General features: G+C 52.6%; 2 protein-coding genes across 2 annotated transcripts; one reads left to right on the forward strand and one right to left on the reverse strand.

Annotated features, from left to right (window-relative positions):
* The first annotated feature begins 841 nt into the window (after positions 1-841).
* Positions 842-7,703, forward strand: LOC149274111 (gap junction delta-2 protein-like). Its single transcript, XM_089505826.1, has 2 exons — positions 842-912; positions 6,872-7,703. The coding sequence occupies exons 1-2, from the start codon at positions 842-844 to the stop codon at positions 7,701-7,703; spliced, it is 903 nt and encodes a 300-aa protein (XP_089361952.1).
* Positions 7,704-12,092: 4,389 nt separating this feature from the next.
* On the reverse strand, positions 12,093-18,211 carry LOC149274112 (ribosome biogenesis protein NOP53-like). The gene is made up of 12 exons (XM_089505843.1): positions 17,928-18,211; positions 17,513-17,607; positions 17,348-17,429; positions 16,858-17,054; positions 16,502-16,572; positions 16,166-16,261; positions 15,974-16,078; positions 15,540-15,701; positions 14,748-14,923; positions 12,962-13,028; positions 12,761-12,837; positions 12,093-12,153 (listed from the first exon to the last, which is right to left on the reverse strand). Exons 1-12 carry the CDS (start codon positions 18,209-18,211, stop codon positions 12,093-12,095), a joined length of 1,473 nt encoding a protein of 490 aa, XP_089361969.1.
* Between the last annotated feature and the right edge of the window lie 1,804 nt (positions 18,212-20,015).

Raw genomic sequence — 20,015 nt, forward strand, 5'->3', positions numbered from 1 at the left:
ATCAGCTTATAACATGGCAGAAAATCCCCTCCCATCCAATAGAGAGAGAGTCATTTATCCGGATTAAATGAGAGAGTGGCAGAGAGAGAGAGAGCCGGCTACCCAGAAAGGAGAGAGTGCAACGGAGAAAGCGGCGGAGAAAGAGAGAGCGCACAAAGCGAGGGGGGGGGAGAGGCTGGGAGGAGGAGGAGGAGGAGGGAGCAAGATGAAGAAGGGAGGAAGAGACAAAGACACACAGAAAGAGGGAGGAGAGGGGGAGGGAAGGAAAGGTAGAGGGAGAGACACAGGGATGCAATGAGAGAGAGAGAGAGGAGGAGAGGCGGCAGGTGGGGAACAAAGGGGTGACAGGCAGAGAGAGGTGACATGGAAGGTGGGGAGAGATAACTGCCCCCAGAGCCCTCATTCTGCACCGGCAGCTGCTTCAGCACTGGACAGCGACAGGATCAGATACCCAGGCAGGGGCGGCAGGGTCTACCGGGGCAGATAACAGACATGGCCACTGCCTTCTAAGGGAGGAGTCCGGGAATTACGGCATTGGGGGCTTTTATTTATTTTTATTGTCTATTTTTTTAGTAGAATTACCCCAGGCAGGGCAGATAGCTTTTAGGCAGAGGAAAGCCCCGTGAAAGGTTTGGGGTAAGCTGAGGGCAGCAGAGCTGATGGGGGAGAGGTGGGTTTGCCGTTATCCCTGCGCCCCCCGGCGAGGATGTCGCTAAGGAGCCCCCGGTAGCTGCAGGAGGAGGAGGAGGAGAGCAGTGCTGGGGAGGGAGAGGTGGTCGGTGAGGGGGGAGCAGGCTCTCCGGTGTCCCAGCTGAGCACGGCAGGGGAAGAGGTGGACGTGATGGGCGAGTGGACCATCCTGGAGCGCCTGCTGGAGGCTGCCGTTCAGCAGCACTCCACCATGATAGGGAGGTAAGAGGGTGGAGAGCGGCTGGTGACAGAGGGGAGGGCTGTGAGCCTCCGGAATCCACGCATGGAGGCAGATACCCCTAGGACACACTGCCATGCATGCTACCAGACACGCTACCTCTAAGACATACAGCGGAAGGGGCCCCGTCCCTCACATGACAGGGGGGCCACAATGCTCCAACTCATACAGAGCCATTTCAGATTTTCCCACAGGAGGGGAGAAGATAGGTAGGTCTTCAGGGGTGACTGGGGCAATTGCTGGGTGGGGACCTCCCCGGTGGAGGGTGGGGGATGTTGTATGTTAATGCACCAGTGTGTGTGTGTGGGGGGGGGGGTATTGGGTGGGTGGGGGGTTAAAAATGAACCATTAAGATGTTTCCATTGCTATCAGTATGGGGAGGCAGACGGACAGACAGACAGTATCCCCCGCCCCCCAGTGTCTGATAAATGCCCCCCCCCAGCCATTGCAGTGTCTGATAAATGCCCCCCCTGCCATTGCAGTGTTGGACAAATACCCCCCTTCCCTGCCCCCCCTGCCATTGCAGTGTTTGATAAATACCCCCCTTCCCTGCCCCCCCCGCCATTGCAGTGTTTGATAAATACCCCCCTTCCCTGGCCCCCCCGCCATCGCAGTGTCTAATAAATGCCCCCCGCTAATACATGTATTGAACTGTTTGCATGATTCTCATGTTTGCTGTTTTTACACGCGTGTCCGGCTGTATCTGCTTGTGGGGTTCTTTAGTGCGTGTTTTTTGCGTGTGTGAGATCACGCTAAGCACACGCCGCCGTGTCACGCGAACAGATCTGCATCAATCTCATGATTATTGGCAAAAACTACACCGATTTGTTTCCTTCTTTGTGTGTTTTAACCCCGTCAGCTCCGCGTCCCCCAGCAGCTCCCATTCTGCTCTTACGCCCCCTGCTGGTGTGGCTGATGGACGGGTTGGGGGGTTATTCGCTAAACGCTTTAGATAAAGGAGCCGACATCGCCGTCCATCTCATTATTCGGAGATTATTGATCATTAATTAGCCTTTATCGTCACATAAGCCTTCAGGACCTCAGAGGTCTCTTTTTCAAATGACAAGCTAATGTCGCTCTCCATCGTTTTCTGTGTTGCCCCCCTCCATCTTCTCGCGGCTCCGTCCATTTCCCGGATAAATAAACCTCTCTAATCCTATTACAACGAGCCGACCGCGGCATCAGCCCGAGACGCCCCAGTATCGTTCATGGCACTAATTCTGTCCCCGCTCCCCCTGACAGTCCCACCGTGTCCGCGAGGGCCGCTAGCATTTTGGGTGATTATCTGGCAATTTTTTCGTTTTCTCGCCGTGTCGTCGTAGGAGCATTTTATACATAGCTGCCGACTGTCTGCTAATTACAGAGTGTCACATGATTGAAACCTGTATATACAGCCAGCCCCCTGTATAATGTATAGTTAAATCACCGAGCCGGCCCCTGTATAAAGTATAGATAAATCAGTTACCGGCCCCTGCATAATGTATAGATAAATCAGTGACCGGCCCCTGTATAATGTATAGATAAATCAGTGACCGGCCCCTGTATAATGTATAGATAAATCAGTGAGCCGGGGCCCCCTGTATAATGTATAGATAAATCAGTGAGCCGGGGCCCCCTGTATAATGTATAGATAAATCAGTGAGCCGGGGCCCCCCTGTATAATGTATAGTTAAATCAGTGAGCCGGGGCCCCCTGTATAATGTATAGATAAATCAGTGACCGGCCCCCTGTATAATGTATAGATAAATCAGTGACCGGCCCCCTGTATAATATATAGATAAATCAGTGACCGGCCCCCTGTATAATGTATAGATAAATCAGCGAGTCGGCCCCTGTATAATGTATAGATAAATCAGTGACCGGCCCCTGTGTAATGTATAGATAAATCAGTGACCGGCCCCTGTATAATGTATAGATAAATCAGTGAGCCGGGGCCCCCTGTATAATGTATAGATAAATCAGTGAGCCGGGGCCCCCTGTATAATGTATAGATAAATCAGTGACCGGCCCCCTGTATAATGTATAGATAAATCAGTGACCGGCCCCCTGTATAATGTATAGATAAATCAGCGAGCTGGCTCCTGTATAATGTATAGATAAATCAGTGACCGGCCCCTGTATAATGTATAGATAAATCAGTGACCGGCCCCCTGTATAATGTATAGATAAATCAGCGAGCTGGCCCCTGTATAATGTATAGATAAATCAGCGAGCCGGCCCCTGTATAATGTATAGATAAATCAGTGACCGGCCCCTGTATAATGTATAGATAAATCAGTGACCGGCCCCCTGTATAATGTATAGATAAATCAGTGACCGGCCCCTGTATAATGTATAGATAAATCAGTGAGCCGGCCCCTGTATAATGTATAGATAAATCAGTGAGCCGGGGCCCCCTGTATAATGTATAGATAAATCAGTGACCGGCCCCTGTATAATGTATAGATAAATCAGCGAGCTGGCCCCTGTATAATGTATAGATAAATCAGTGAGCCGGCCCCTGTATAATGTATAGATAAATCAGTGAGCCGGGGCCCCCTGTATAATGTATAGATAAATCAGCGAGCCGGCCCCTGTATAATGTATAGATAAATCAGTGACCGGCCCCCTGTATAATGTATAGATAAATCAGTGACCGGCCCCCTGTATAATGTATAGATAAATCAGCGAGCTGGCCCCTGTATAATGTATAGATAAATCAGCGAGCCGGCCCCTGTATAATGTATAGATAAATCAGTGACCGGCCCCTGTATAATGTATAGATAAATCAGTGAGCCGGCCCTTGTATAATGTATACATAAATCAGCGAGCCGGCCCCTGTATAATGTATAGATAAATCAGTGACCGGCCCCCTGTATAATGTATAGATAAATCAGCGAGCTGGCCCCTGTATAATGTATAGATAAATCAGTGAGCCGGCCCCTGTATAATGTATAGATAAATCAGTGACCGGCCCCCTGTATAATGTATAGATAAATCAGCGAGCCGGCCCCTGTATAATGTATAGATCAGTGACCGGCCCCCTGTATAATGTATAGATAAATCAGTGACCGGCCCCTGTATAATGTATAGATAAATCAGTGACCGGCACCTGTATAATGTATAGATAAATCAGCGAGCCGGCCCCTGTATAATGTATAGATAAATCAGTGACCGGCCCCCTGTGTAATGTATAGATAAATCAGTGACCGGCCCCTGTATAATGTATAGATAAATCAGCGAGCCGGCCCCTGTATAATGTATAGATAAATCAGTGACCGGCCCCTGTATAATGTATAGATAAATCAGTGACCGGCCCCCTGTATAATGTATAGATAAATCAGTGACCGGCCCCTGTATAATGTATAGATAAATCAGCGAGCCGGCCCCTGTATAATGTATAGATAAATCAGTGACCGGCCCCCTGTATAATGTATAGATAAATCAGTGACCGGCCCCTGTATAATGTATAGATAAATCAGTGAGCCGGCCCCTGTATAATGTATAGATAAATCAGTGAGCCGGGGCCCCCTGTATAATGTATAGATAAATCAGTGACCGGCCCCTGTATAATGTATAGATAAATCAGCGAGCTGGCCCCTGTATAATGTATAGATAAATCAGTGAGCCGGCCCCTGTATAATGTATAGATAAATCAGTGAGCCGGGGCCCCCTGTATAATGTATAGATAAATCAGCGAGCCGGCCCCTGTATAATGTATAGATAAATCAGTGACCGGCCCCCTGTATAATGTATAGATAAATCAGTGACCGGCCCCCTGTATAATGTATAGATAAATCAGCGAGCTGGCCCCTGTATAATGTATAGATAAATCAGCGAGCCGGCCCCTGTATAATGTATAGATAAATCAGTGACCGGCCCCTGTATAATGTATAGATAAATCAGTGAGCCGGCCCTTGTATAATGTATACATAAATCAGCGAGCCGGCCCCTGTATAATGTATAGATAAATCAGTGACCGGCCCCCTGTATAATGTATAGATAAATCAGCGAGCTGGCCCCTGTATAATGTATAGATAAATCAGTGAGCCGGCCCCTGTATAATGTATAGATAAATCAGTGACCGGCCCCCTGTATAATGTATAGATAAATCAGCGAGCCGGCCCCTGTATAATGTATAGATCAGTGACCGGCCCCCTGTATAATGTATAGATAAATCAGTGACCGGCCCCTGTATAATGTATAGATAAATCAGTGACCGGCCCCTGTATAATGTATAGATAAATCAGCGAGCCGGCCCCTGTATAATGTATAGATAAATCAGTGACCGGCCCCCTGTGTAATGTATAGATAAATCAGTGACCGGCCCCTGTATAATGTATAGATAAATCAGCGAGCCGGCCCCTGTATAATGTATAGATAAATCAGTGACCGGCCCCTGTATAATGTATAGATAAATCAGTGACCGGCCCCCTGTATAATGTATAGATAAATCAGTGACCGGCCCCTGTATAATGTATAGATAAATCAGTGACCGGCCCCTGTATAATGTATAGATAAATCAGTGACCGGCCCCTGTATAATGTATAGATAAATCAGTGACCGGCCCCCTGTATAATGTATAGATAAATCAGTGACCGGCCCCTGTATAATGTATAGATAAATCAGTGACCGGCCCCCTGTATAATGTATAGATAAATCAGTGACCGGCCCCTGTATAATGTATAGATAAATCAGCGAGCCGGCCCCTGTATAATGTGTAGATAAATCAGTGACCGGCCCCTGTATAATGTATAGATAAATCAGTGACCGGCCCCCTGTATAATGTGTAGATAAATCTGTCTGCGCCCCCGCCCCCCCGTGTCCCTCGCGCTCTATGTATAGAATCGGCTAATTATCACGCGAAGGCGGCCGGCGCCTCTTCTGCTGGGTGTCGGTTCTCTCGCCCTCTCTGACACCTGAGGGGATGATGACAGCTCTCAGGGAATCATCTGGAAATATGCGGCTCCTCGCATTAACCCTTCGAGGACCGAGTGTCTTGGGGCAATAGACCGCGGCCGGGGGCCACATTATCAGGGGCCAAACTTAAGCTCAGTTCTCTTGGGCTTTTGGGGCACAATGTGGGCAGCTATTCGGGACAGTTGGCAACTATGCTTAAATATGTTAATATTTGGGGTCCATATACTGGATGTTTTCAATAGAAGTGAAGCCCCAAAATAATATATGGGGGACTGCGGCCCCTAAGGGCCAGTAATGGGCTGATTTTAGGGAAGTTACAGGAAGGGCTCGGAACGGGTGAAACCCACGGGAATGCAGAGCCGGGGCCCGCGGGGGGGGGGGGGCGTGACCGGTATGATGGGGGTCTCATTATTATTGGGGGGAGCGGGGCAAATAACGGGAATAACCCCTGAGACGTGGCTGTGTATCTCGGTACGCGGTGTGGGGGTTCGGGGGGGTCAACGAAAATCGGGGAGACTCAGTACATTTCTATCAATTTCTGTATATTTCCCAGCAGCCGTTGAGTCGATAAACCCCCCCCCCCCCAGGAACCGGATGCTGAATTAACTCGGCGGGGGGCAGTAACGCTGATAACGGGGGGCAGTAACGCTGATAACGGGGGGCAGTAACACTGATAATGGGGGCAGTAACACTGGCAACGGGGGGGCAGTAACTGATAACGGGGGGCAGTAACACAAACTGATAACGGGGTAAGGGGCAGTAACACTGATAACAGGGGGGCAGTAACACTGGTAACGGGGGCAGTAACACAAACTGGTAACGGGGGGCAGTAACACAAACCCGACCCCGACGCACCCCATCAGCGCTAAAACCCGACTCGGTACAAAGTAATTGTTTGTGAGCCCCGGCGTTCGCCGCGCATGTCCCGTTACAGCCGCCGCCGTGGCTTTTAATGGGGGTTCCGTAGACGACGAGCGTGGACCGCCCCCTCCCCCGACCTTTGGCTGCCCCCCCCGTCTCTAACGCCGTGTCGTTTCCTTGCAGGATCCTGCTGACTGTGGTGGTGATCTTCAGGATCCTGATCGTGGCCATCGTGGGGGAGACCGTGTACGAGGACGAGCAGACCATGTTCATGTGCAACACGCTCCAGCCCGGCTGCAACCAGGCGTGCTACGACCGCGCGTTCCCCATCTCCCACATCCGCTACTGGGTCTTCCAGATCATCCTGGTCTGCACCCCCAGCCTCTGCTTCATCACCTACTCCGTCCACCAGTCGGCCAAGCAGCGGGACCGCCGCTACTCCTTCCTCTACCCGCTGCTGGACAAGGAGCTTCCCCGGGACCACCGCAGGATGAAGAACATCAACGGGATCCTGATGCAGAACCCGGACCTCTCGGCCAAGGACGAGCCGGACTGCCTGGAGGTCAAGGAGATCCCCAGCACCCCCAAGAAGACCCTCAAAAGTGCCAAGGTGAAGCGCCAGGAGGGGATCTCGCGCTTCTACATCATCCAGGTGTTCTTCCGGAACGCTCTGGAGATCGGCTTCCTGGCCGGCCAGTACTTCCTCTACGGATTCAGCGTGCCCCCCATCTTCGAGTGCGACCGCTACCCCTGCGTCAAGGAGGTCGAGTGCTACGTGTCGCGGCCCACCGAGAAAACCGTCTTCCTGGTGTTCATGTTCGCCGTGAGCGGCATCTGCGTCCTCCTCAACCTGGCCGAACTCAACCACCTGGGCTGGAGGAAAATCAAGACGGCCATGAGGGGGGTCCAGGCGCGGAGGAAGTCCGTCTCCGAGGTGCGCAAAAAAGAGCCGTCCACGTTGGCCCAAGTGCCGACGCTGGGGAGGACGCAGTCCAGCGAGTCGGCTTACGTGTGACGCGCGCCGGGGCGGGGGGGTCCGGTTATTAAGGCGGCAAGGACTTTTTCCTCCCCGGGCGGGAGCAAACAGGACGCTTTGCGTACGGACCTTTACGGCTACGGTCTTCCAATCGCCGGAGAGTCTCACGAATGATGTTGGAAGCTGCCGGCTCGATACGGCCGGTTCGGGGGTCTTCGCGGGTTGCGTGGCCCCCTGGAAGCATGAGCATGAAACGGCGTGGTGTTATTCGCTTGTCTGAAAGGAAACTCGGTACCGCTGTATAACGCGACTCGTCCGCACTGAAAGAGGGGGGCGCTTTCCTTTACTTATTTTTTTTCCTCCCCGTCTCCGGGGTCCTTGATGATGTCATTTAACGAACTGAACGCGTGTGATTGGTGGGTTTCTTATCCGAGAGGTTCGCACCGAGACCCGAAAAGCCATAATCCACCTTGGTGAGCTAATTACATGCAGATCATAGGGGTAATTACAGGGGGGCGTTAAATGCCCCCCCACATGACTGTTAAATACCTCTCATCCGCCCCCCTCCTCAGAACCCCCCACCACCACCTGAAAAATAACAAAGCGGGGGGCAGGCAGGCCAGAGGGGTATTAACTCTTTGGGTGCCAAAGGGGTAAAAATACATTAGGGACGGAGGAGGTTATAACCCCCCCACTTTCTGGTCTTTTAACCATTTAAGCGCCAGGAAGGATCGTGCAGCAAACCCCAGGGCACTGAAGCTGCTAATGGCCCATTGGCTGGGTACTGGGCTCCCTGGGGCAGAATCTGTTACGGGGGTGGGATGGGGGGTAACTTTCTGCACTCCAGCTTTAAAGGGTGTTGGGAAACCCGTTTTTGCGTTTTTGAATGTATTGTCGTTTGTTGCTGTTATTTATTTGAAGACCCTGCATGCGCGACTCACGTTATAGGAGTAAAAAGCCCTTAAAGGATCACCCGGCCGCAGCCTGCGGTATCCCTGACTCAACTGAGAAAATTCACCAAATGAGGCCGTTCCCCGGGGGCTACTCAATGGTCCAGGGGCATTTGGACACTGGGATAAATTACAATTACCCCAGACTTTGGGGGGGGGGGGGTATTTCCTATGGTCAGCAGCCCCTGGGGCAGGTGCAGTCGGCCTCCGGGGTTCCTCTCAATCGAGCCAGGTTTCCATATGGGATCCTCAGGGCAGTTGGCAGCTTCTGTCTCAGACTAGGCAGTGGGGTCGCGACCTTGATAACCGCTGAAAATCAGCCAACCAAACCCATGCTTAGTGAATCCCACCCCTCCCCCCAACCTGTTAGATACTCAGGACTCATATATAGCTCCGCGGTGCTCTGAATACCGTCTCAGCGGCCCCCGCGCCTCCTATATGTCTCAGAATCAAATGTATGATGCGGTCTGGTGCTAAAAGGGTTAATAAAAAATATATGTAAGAAATACCCCGTCTGCCGTGTGTAACCCTTTCACTGCCGGCTCCATACGGCTACCGCGTGGATTATATATCAGACTCCTGGTTGGTGTTTTTGCCCCCAGTATGTTACGGGTGATCTCCCTGCTTGAATGCAGGTGACTCCGTTGAGTGTAGGGCTGCAACTAACGATTATTTTAATAATCGATTAGTTGGCCGATTATTTTTTCGATTAATCGGATAAAAAAAAATATGCAATTTTTTTATTTAAAATTTAATGAACTGAATGTTAAAAAACAACTTAAAATTTACATTAACATTTATTTTGTTATGATGTAATAAAAAAACAATATGTTCAAAGTACAAAAACCCAAACACAATATTTATGAAACAAAATAACCCCAAACATTCTGAAAAGAGGTGGACTATTACTGTTCAAGAAACTTTGCCCCAGCCCTGGCACTTTGCACCCGGCACTTTGCACCCAGCACTTTGCACCCGGCACTTTGCACCCGGCACTTTGCACCCGGCACTTTGCACTTTGCACCCAGCACCCAGAACTTTGCACCCGGCACTTTGCCCCACCCCTGGCACTTTGCACCCAGCCCTGGCACTTTGCACCCAGCCCTGGCACTTTGCACCCAGCCCTGGCACTTTGCACCCAGCACTTTGCACTGTGCCCCTGCACCCAGTCTCCAACTCTGCCCTGCACCCAGCCCTGCCCCCACATTCTGCCCTGCCCCCACACTCACACCCTGCACCCACTCTGCCCTGCACCCAGTCTCCAACACTGCCCCCACACTCACACCCTGCCCTGCATCCCCACCCCCACTCTGCCCTGCACTCAGTCTCCTACCCTGGCCTGCCCCCCCACCCCCACTCTGCCCTGCATCCCCTGAAACCCCACCCCCGCGAATCGCTCTGTGCGAACGGAGCCACACGCAACTAAAAGAAGGCGGAGAGTGCAGCGGAAGCAGGGAACGCTCGCGGAGGTAAGTAAAAGGAGCCGAGTGCTCCAACAACGAATCGATCACTCGATTAATCGATAACGGAAATCGTCGACAACGATTTCCGTTATCGATTTTATTGATTCGTTGTTTCAGCCCTAGTTGAGTGCATCTTTAAATAAGCCAAGGTTTCCATGACGACGGTTATTACAGCCATTTGGGCATCTGGCGACTCGCTGCATAGAATCTTCACGCCCCAGCCCTTAAAGGGTTAATATTTCACGGGGTCTCAGGGGCCGCTCGTTTACAGGTCTGTGTATAACTAAAGAGATGGCGGGAGGGGAATCCACGACACATCACACGCATGTAACACGCAGTACCCACCCCTGCGCGGCTCATCAGAGGGGCATCGAGTCCTGACCGCAGAACACGGAGGCAAAGCCCAGCCTATAACAAAAGCCCAGGGCAGTCACCATGGAAACGAGTGAAACGGCCCTACAGAGCAGCACGGGCCACGGAAATCACCGAGTGACACCGGGAATGAGGAGGGGGTAATTACATGATTGCGGCAAAACACCCGGACTGCCTCCAACATTAGCAGCTGCCACCCCTTCTGCACGCGTCGCCCCGCAGCCCCCCTGCATGCCCATACGAGATGCCCCCGGAGTGCTCTGATCACCCCACGGGCAGTCGACGCGTCTCCCCCCCCAGCGATCAGTGGCTGATCCCAGCGAGTCACAAACCGGGGCATCAAACCGCGCATTGCAAGACCCAGCGCCGGGGCATGAGTGGGGTTAATCCAAAATATGGATACGATGAGTGCCAACACAGGCACGGCGCAGTACAAATGAAGGCGCAGACTCTGCCACCCCCCCCCTTCACCAGATATATAGAGGACAATGCCCATGGTTGGGAGGGGGGGGTGTTTGTTGAATTCTGCAGATGCCCCGACAAGCCTCCTTAATCCACCCCAGTGATAATCCACCCCCCCTGCGAGCAGAAAGCTGGGGGTAAAATCTATTTTGTCACAGAAGACAAGCTGCAGCTTCTACCTCAAGTTTTTGTAAAGCCCCCCGGTAAACCGGGACTCTGTATCAGGGGGGCCACGCAGAGAGAGCCACCCCACAAACAGCATAAAACCAGACAAAACACAGAAAGCCACGAGATTAAAAGACATCTTTTTTTAATACGCAGAGAGCAGAACATTCCAGATCAGCGACACAAAGGGGAGGGGGGGCTGGTGAGAAGCTGGTAACCCCATCCCCCCCCCGGGGGGCACCAGCTCCAACTACCGCAGGGGCCACATCTTGCTGGTCAGCTTTTATTTTTTAATATATTTCTTTTAAAGGCCACTAGCGTGGTTCAGGCTGCAGCAGGGGAGTTAAAGCTCAACGTGGACATCTCCATATACTCCTGGAACAGCACGGCCGGCCTTGCGCAGCACCGAGTATCCACGGCTGGAACAATAGACAAGATCGTCACCCCCCCCCCCCACACACACCACCACCAGGGTCAGAGTCTGTGGCCCTAAGTGCTGCCCTGGAAGGTCGGTCAGGGAAGGAGGCAGCCGGTCGGTCAGGGCGGGAGACCGGCACACCTTTGGTGGACCAGCCGGATATTACAAGGACACAAAAACCAGCTAAGAGGGGCAAACTGTTCCAACCAATCGGATCGCATACAGAAACGTCAGGTCTGCGGGAAACACGAGGGCCACGTCCAGAAACTGCCCCGAGGAGGGAAAGAAAGCCATGACCACCAGTCCCATCATCCTGCTCCAAACATACAGGCCACGAGTCCACAAGGGGCAATAAAGTCCAGTTACCCCCTCTGCTATAACCTGGGGGGAGATCATACAACCGTTAAACCCAAACAATCCGTCAATCACAGGAAGGACCCAAAATACGACCCGCGGTACAGCCTCCTCCCCAAAGAGCCCAACGTGGGGCCGGGGCCACTATCAGACCTGCTGTAAGAATTAGAGGACCCCAGATTACCCAGCACCCACTGGGGGGTATATAATAAACATTTCTGAGCTAACGCAGCGAGCGCGAGACTTACGTGACTTCGCGGAAAGCCCGTTTCTCCACGTATTTCACCTTCAGCCGCCTCTTGAACCTGAACGAGAAAAACAAAACTGCACGTCAAAGCTGCGAGAAAAATACCGCCCCGCGCCAAACCCCCGCCAACCGGCAGCGAGAAAAATACCGCCCCGCGCCAAACCCCCGCCAACCGGCAGCGAGAAAAATACCGCCCCGCGCCAAACCCCCCGCCAGCGAGAAAAATACCGCCCCGCGCCAAACCCCCGCCAACCGGCAGCGAGAAAAATACCGCCCCGCGCCAAACCCCCGGCAGCGAGAAAAATACCGCCCCGCGCCAAACCCCCGCCAACCGGCAGCGAGAAAAATACTGCCCCGCGCCAAACCCCCGCCAACCGGCAGCGAGAAAAATACCGCCCCGCGCCAACGAGAAAAATACCGCCCTGCGCCAACAAGAAAAATACCGCCCCGCGCCAAACCCCCGCCAACCGGCAGCGAGAAAAATACCGCCCTGCGCCAACGAGAAAAATACCGCCCCGCGCCAACGAGAAAAATACCGCCCTGCGCCAAACCCCCGCCAACAGGCAGCGAGAAAAATACCGCCCCGCGTCAGAAACACGTTTCAAGTACACACGCCAGCCAAAACATCCCACAGAGCCGCCCCCAAATCTCCGGCCCGCACTCACTTTGCTCTCTCGCGCGGCTCTATGAGGTTTCTCTTCTGGAAACTCTTGAATCTGTCTTTGGCGATGCTGCCCTCCGGCTGCCGGGAGATAAAAGGAATCAACGTCATTAACATGGTGTAAACACTGCTGACGGAGGGCCGATACCCCACAGAGACGCGGATCCGACACCCGGGGAAGGAGGCCGAGAAGCAGACTATTTACCTTGAGCCTGCGCAGTGTCCCCGGCAGCTCATCGCTCAGCTTCACCTGCACGGCTTCCTCCTGATACCTGCGAAGAAAGCACAGAATTAGAACCCGCGGCGCGTCATCCGGGGGCAATTCCCAACGCAGCCGCTCTCTGCCCTCAGACCCCAGGGGTCCGGCCACAAGCCAATAGCCCCTGGGGTACCCTGTGTATACATCACATTCCCAGCATGCATTGCTGCAAATTCTCACAGTGCAAGGATGGGGATCGTCATTGGGCAGAGAGAACCCCGCACAGCACCGAGTACACTAAGGAAACATCCGCTGGACGGCGGAATAACGGCCGTTTAACCCCTTCGTGACCAGGCCGTTTAGCTGTAACACTTACTGAACCCGCAGAATTGGATACATTATACGATCAGAATAACGGTATAAACAAAACTATTTACATAATTAGAAAAGCTGCTAAATAATTCATGTTTAGAAACTCCCCATGTTTTGGGTTATAGGCAAGTTTTATTCTTACATTCTACGTTATTTGTTACTTTTGTACTTTGGGACAAAAAAAGGGCTTCCTTTGCCAATAACTTTATTGGTCTCATCATGCGACGGCATCACTGCAGTCCATGTTAATATATTTGTTATACCGTATTTGCTCGATTATAAGACGAGGTTTTTTCCAGAGCAAATGTCTTATAATCAGACCTCATTCTGCTGGGGCCAGGCTGCTTACCGGTGCTTTGGTCGCGAGCAGCAGGAGAACAGGAAGCTGGCAGAGTGTCACATAACTCCGCCTCCCCCCCTCCTTCCTCTGGGGGCGGGGCCAGAGAAGTTGCTCGCACAGCCGGCCCCTGCAGAAGTCTGCGAGTGAGAGATCTGCAGTTCAGGTAAGGGGGTGGGGGAGGGTTTTTGTGATTAGTGTGTGAAGTATGTGTGATTAATGGAATGAATGAGTATTTAAATGTTTGTGAATGAGTGTGTGATAGCATGGATGTGTAAGGGGGGTGGTGGTAGCATGGCATAGGGAGGCTGTACTCACACTCCTATCATCCCCAGGTTCCAGCATGTACTTGCTGCCTTGATAGGAGTGTGAACACACACACACACACACACACTTTAACCCCCTATATGCCACTCAGCCCCATGATATGCCTTTAACCCCCTATATGCCAGAGAGGCATATAGGGGTATAAGGCACATCATGGGGCAGAGGGGCATATAGGGGGTTAAAAGGCACATCAAGGGGCAGAGTGGCAAATAGGGGGGTATAAGGCATTTCTGGGGGCAGGGGCAGGTTGGCAAATTAAAAAATATATATTTTTCTCAATCATAGCTTTTATTAAATATGAAAAAATTGTTTACATTAATTTTTACTAGTAAAACGTTTTTCCTACAGGGTAGTCTTATAGTCAGGCTTTGTTTTCCTAAATTAATATTTTGATTTTGGGTGGTCGTCTTATAATCGAGCAAATACGGTATTTAATATTTACAGGGCTTTGTTGCTCATTGCAATACCCATGATCAGCCTGCAGGGGGAGCTCAGAGGCATCAGGAGGGTCGGGAGAGACCCTTTTAGAATCCTTTTACTGCTATTGGTTCCGGACAGCAAAGAAAGCGATCACTGTGAGCTCATTTAACCGCTTGAAATGCCAGGCTGGGCAATTGCCACGAAGGGGTTAAAGATGTTACGATCGAGGGGGCACAGAACTAGGCGCAGCTGCACTCACAGCATTTGCCCTCCGTTTAACCGGGCGGTCGCGTTCTGCCCGGGGCTTTCCAGTCTGACCCTCTTGCCGCTACTTACTTGAGACGGCCCAGTCTTTTGGGCTTAAATGCTGCAGCTTTCCGCTTCGCTTCCCGCAGCTTCTTCCTGCGCGTCAGCTCTGCCTGCCGGCGCACGAGGTCGGAGCGGATGGAGCGCAGCTGGTAGAGCCCCTGCGTGCGAAGCCGCAGACACTTCTCTGCCTCCAGCCTGGCCCTCTGGAAAGGAGAGAGGACAAGAAATACGTGAGCGACAGGAACGGGCCAGACTTCAGACACACAGGGTCCGCTCCTGCGCAGCTCATGTTTCGTTACAGCTACGTTAAAAAAAAAAAAAAAAAAAGTCAAAAAAAAAAAACCACAAAAACAAAGTACTTTCTACAATATAACCTGGCGACGCCACAAACTGCTGCACGCCACCGCCGACCCCTTCTGGTTATACTAACCGGCCGAAGAACTAATATTTCTACAATTAACCATAGAATCACAAGATTGCTCCACGAAATACAAAATCTATAAACTGGTCGATTCCTTTAATACTTTTTATCCCTAAAATGGACAGTGAGGAAGACACCGAGCCTCTTCCGGTCACATCGTGCGCTGCAGGGATACTCTGTTTGGCAGTTTGTGTTCAGGTAACGTCATTACCAGATAATTTGTTTAATTATTTTGCCCTCAGAACCCAAGGACTGACAGCGTGCCAATACCTCGGGGCACCCTGTGTTGGCATCACATTCCCAGCATGCATAGCTGAAAATTCTCACAGCGCAAGGATGGATATCTTCATCGGGCAGCTTAACAAATAGAATGAAAGTGGAAGCAGAGAGCGTCTCACCAGCTTCTTCGCCTCCTTCTCCTTCTTCCTCTGCCGCTCCGTCTTCCTCTCTCTTTGTGCCAGAGACATCGTGCCCAGCCCGGCGCCAGCCTGCTCCTCCTGGACCTGCTCATCTTCCGACTCCTCCACCAGCCCCTCGCAGAGCTCCTGGAACTGGCTCTCCTGTCACCAAAAACAATGCAGCTGTCAAGCCCCTGCCTCCCTCCACATACAACATATAATGTAACACGTAACACACAACATACACCGAGCCAAAGCAGATCAGACAGAGGAGCGCCAGAAAAGACTCTCCCCGCAGGCGAGCGGAACCCATTCGGACAACAAGGAGCTCCGGGGGCGAAGAGACCCGAATACTCCGCAGATAGACTTTATTTACACCCCGTGGTTACGGCCAAGCAATGGCTGCCAGCAGAAAGTGGTAAACGTGTCCTGACCTGGGTGGCAGCGTCGGCGGCCGTCGGCAGATTCAGCTGCCGCTCCACTTTCTCCTCCTCTCTCAGTCTCTTCACTTCATCTTCGTGAGCCTGGAGAAGCAGAGCCTGCAGCGAAAAGCAAGAGAGGGCGTGAGACGCGGAGGATGAGGATTACTCAGCGGGGGCAGAGAGGTCCGGAAGCCGGTCCAGTACCTGATGAGACTCGAACGTAGGATTATAAGATGCACCAGAGCTTGCGATCTCTACGGCCGGGAGCTGCGAGGGTTTGGCGTTTAATCTGTCAGGACGCTGCAGAGAAAATAAACATGCGGAATGGTTAGCGGATCAGCCCCAAAACCCCCGACACCAATATCCAGGTGAGGTTTTCCCACCCGATAAACCCCACGGCACCCAGACATTTTCTTTCCATCGCCGCTTCATTCCGGTACTGTGCAGGTTATTCTGCATGCGCAGATCCAGTGCAATCGCCATATGAAGGGAACGTGCCCCCCCCCCCGGCCTGTGGACGCACCCCCCGTCTCGTCTCACCTTCACTCGGCTCTTCCTTGTCTGCTGAAGATACCAGCTGTCTTTCCCTTCCAGAGGAGAATCCAGAGGATCTGGGGAGAGAAGCAGACGGATATTGTAACGTGGCGTGTTCTGCAACATTAGCGTCAGTGTGAAAGGGGGTCCCGTGGTCATCCCCCTTCTTAACATGCAGGTGCTGCGATTGGGATAAGACAGTCATATTAGTCGGCGACCACGACTGAAGGCACCACGGACATGCTGTATGGAGTCGTGATGGGGAGGGGTAAATTATAGTCACATCATGACCCCGTTCCTTTAATGTGACAGCAGAGAGCCCCAAAACACCTAAATATAACCCAAAGACTAGAGCGTCTTACTCTGCTCTCCCCACAGGTCATAGAAGGCCCTCGCTGGGTTATTATTGGGCTCCTCTATACATCTCGGCCTCTTGTTTCGGAGTTGGGCTCGCAGCAGCTTCTCTGGCCTGGGGAGAATCCCTTTCACCTCCAGCTTCGCTTCACGTTCGTGTTTCAGCTTCAGTTTGCGCCCGTTGGGTACCTGATGAGACGTGATGCTGCGGGACAAGAACAGACATGCAGGTTTCCTCACTGAACACGCCAACACACCACACGCCAGGCACCTTACAAGTACACACTAACAGCCATGAATCTGAGGCATGAGCAGGCTTTGCACAGATACCCAAATAACGAATATATCATACGTTTACTGTATGACCCCCAAGGAGCCTCAACACGCCACACGGCTACAGAACACATGGCACACGGAAACATAAGAGACATACGACACAGAAAGGGCCGGTCCCTCCCGTTAGACCGGCCCCGGAGGACACCTCCCACCGATACTCACTCTTTGGGGACCGGCACCTTGGAGTCCGGCTGGAGGATGAGATCTATACGCAGAGGCCGCGTCTTCTTCCGGACGGCCACATCTAGAAAGAAATAGATAAACGCCAGGGTTACGGACCCGCCGGCGACTTCCACCTACGGCAGCGAGACTAAATAGCCGTAAAGCGAGCCTGCGGAACGCGTGAGGTAAACGCACCTTTCTCCTGCTCTCCAGTGTCCAGAAAGAACAAGCTGTCGTCCGCCTTTTCCGCAAGCAGACCCCTACAGACAAGAGACGTCGGCCATTAACCCCGCAGCTGCTGTTATACATAAGCCCCCACCCAGCCACAAAGACCCATTACCCCCAAGCCGTACCCCTGCTCAATAAACTGCTCGCTACCGCCACCCAGCGCCCAGTCACAAAACGCTTACCACCCCTTGGGGCAAGATTTCCCACCCCATCACCGAGTTACCAGGCAGCTACAGTGGCTAGCCCGCCGTTACGCCACCCCCTCCCCTCGGGCGCAGTTCCCCCGTCCTTTATACCGCCTCGGGCGCAGTTCCCCTGCACTTTTGCCCCCCTGGCCCTTGGTCGCAGTTACCCTGCCGTTCTCTCCTGCAGCCGCACATCGTCGAGAAACTCCTCCACATCCCTGACGTCGCTGTGCAGCTTCCAGTTCTTCTTCTTGTTCCGGTTCAGCCGCTTCCGCTTCTGTTGTCCCGTTTGACCGCCTTTCGCCCCGGGAGTGAACCCCAAAAAATCTGACCAGCCCACGTTACCGCCACCGGGAGCCGCCATCTTGGTGAGAGAGCGGATGTGACGCGAGCGCCCTATAAGCGTGTGCAGACCGGAAGTGAACCAGCCATGGGCGCTGGCGGCGGCCATCTTACTACAGGTAGGAACCCGGAAGTTGCACTATAAATGTAATTTATTATTATTATTATTATAATTATATGTAAAAAGGATTCTTTCGAATTAACAATATCTTGCATACTGACCACCCACCCGAATATCTAAGGACCCCTGGGTCCTTGCCCCATATTGGTGGGGTGCCCGCCATATTTTTGAATAGATTGTAAGCTCTGGAGCAGGGCCCGCTCTCCTCTCGGTACCGGTTTTCAGGTTGTTAGTTTTAATGTTACTGTTTATTGTCTCTCTCCGTTTTATAACAGCGGCACGGCGTCTGCTGGCGCTATATAAATAAACGGCGTGTACATTTCTGGGGCACATATACATTGCACTGTCCCTGAGTGGGGCAGGTAGAGTGCAGTTACACAGCGATACCCCCCATGTCACTGAGTGGGGGGCAGGTAGAGTGCAGTTACACAGCGATACCCCCCATGTCACTGAGTGGGGCATGTAAAGTGCAGTTACACAGCGATACCCCCATGCCCTGCGGGGGGGCAGGTAGAGGGCAGTTACACAGCGATACCCCCCATTCCCTGCGGGGGGCAGCTCTATCGGAGCCGGTCAGTAACATCTGAAATATTTAATTATCACCGAATTTACCCAAAAGAAGATGCCGTCTTTGGTCGACATTTATTTGGCCAAAAAAACATGTAATTGGGGTGAAGCCCCGGCTCCCTCACCTGGTGGGAGAGGCCGCATGTGAAGAGGAGACCTCCGAGGTCCCAGAAGCTCAAATGACTGTTTATTTGCAGCCCTGTAAAGAAATCAAATTTGACTAACGATGTCACGCTGACATCATAGGAGCGCATGTACCGCCACACTGACATCATAGGACCACGTGTACAGCCACGCTGACATCATAGGAGCGTGTGTACCGTCACGCTGACGTCATAGGAGCGTGTGTACCGTCACGCTGACGTCATAGGAGCGTGTGTACCGTCACGCTGACGTCATAGGAGCGCGTATACCATCCCACTTTTTCCGCCCCATGTTTGTATTTTTTGTGCACCAAACTGTGCATTAGGGACTACCCCGGTAAATTCGAGACCATCTGCATCTATGGGTGTGCACCAGCCTTAGTGACATGCGTGTCACGGCATCACATCACGCGCATCACATGACATAACATGAGTTGCCAGTAACAGGCGTTCCTGGGCGGCGGATTCCTGCGGCACATGCGCGTTGCACCCCCCTGTCAGCGCATGTTTTCACACCGCGCCCCGTGGAACGTGGCCAGAGATCCCGCAGGCCGTGGATTCCAGCGCAACGCCAGAGACCCCCACGTGGAACCCGGCACGCAGTACCATCTCCCACCAGCAGAGGGAGCCGGCGCTCCATGCTCCCCGGCCACAGAGGCGCTTCAGGATCTCCCTGACCCCCCATGGAGGGACTGTAGGAAGCCCCTCGGTGATGTCATCAGATGAGTGACATCACCAGGAGAACCTTCCCCCGGCAGGTTGTTGTGGCTTATTTACAGGCGTTTCCATGGTTACCGACCTGCGATAAGGCCGGGGGGGGGGGTGTTTGCAGTGTAGGGATTGAAAGGGTTAATAAGACGTATTTTCTTTGTATAGAGCGAGGGGGTCTGTGTGGCCCCCGCCGGGCAAATTCCTCTCTGGATCTGGAAATACCCTCCAAAGGGGGCACCGGCCGGGCACGCGGGGTCACTCCGGGGCCACGTCTGATTTATCCCCATCCCTGAGAAAAGCCCGGAATAAACAGGCTTCCCCGGGGAGATTTATTACAGTCCCTCAGGAACATTTAGGAGGGAAGCTGCAGC

This window comes from Sceloporus occidentalis, unplaced genomic scaffold (assembly GCF_023333645.1).
Source record: "Sceloporus occidentalis isolate IW3139 unplaced genomic scaffold, rSceOcc1.0.p SCAF_347, whole genome shotgun sequence".
Classification (NCBI taxonomy): Eukaryota; Metazoa; Chordata; class Lepidosauria; order Squamata; family Phrynosomatidae; genus Sceloporus; species Sceloporus occidentalis.

Excerpts from the sequence above, each read along its gene's own strand:
- LOC149274111 (XM_089505826.1), top strand. The coding sequence starts at position 842 with ATGGGCGAGTGGACCATCCTGGAGCGCCTGCTGGAGGCTGCCGTTCAG. Across the intron at positions 913-6,871 it reads CACTCCACCATGATAGGGAG|GATCCTGCTGACTGTGGTGG; the intron begins GTAAGAGGGTGG and ends GTTTCCTTGCAG.
- LOC149274112 (XM_089505843.1), bottom strand. The coding sequence starts at position 18,211 with ATGGCCGCCGCCAGCGCCCATGGCTGGTTCACTTCCGGTCTGCACACG. Across the intron at positions 16,262-16,501 it reads CAAGGAAGAGCCGAGTGAAG|CGTCCTGACAGATTAAACGC; the intron begins GTGAGACGAGAC and ends TTTTCTCTGCAG. Across the intron at positions 12,838-12,961 it reads GGACACTGCGCAGGCTCAAG|CCGGAGGGCAGCATCGCCAA; the intron begins GTAAATAGTCTG and ends ATCTCCCGGCAG.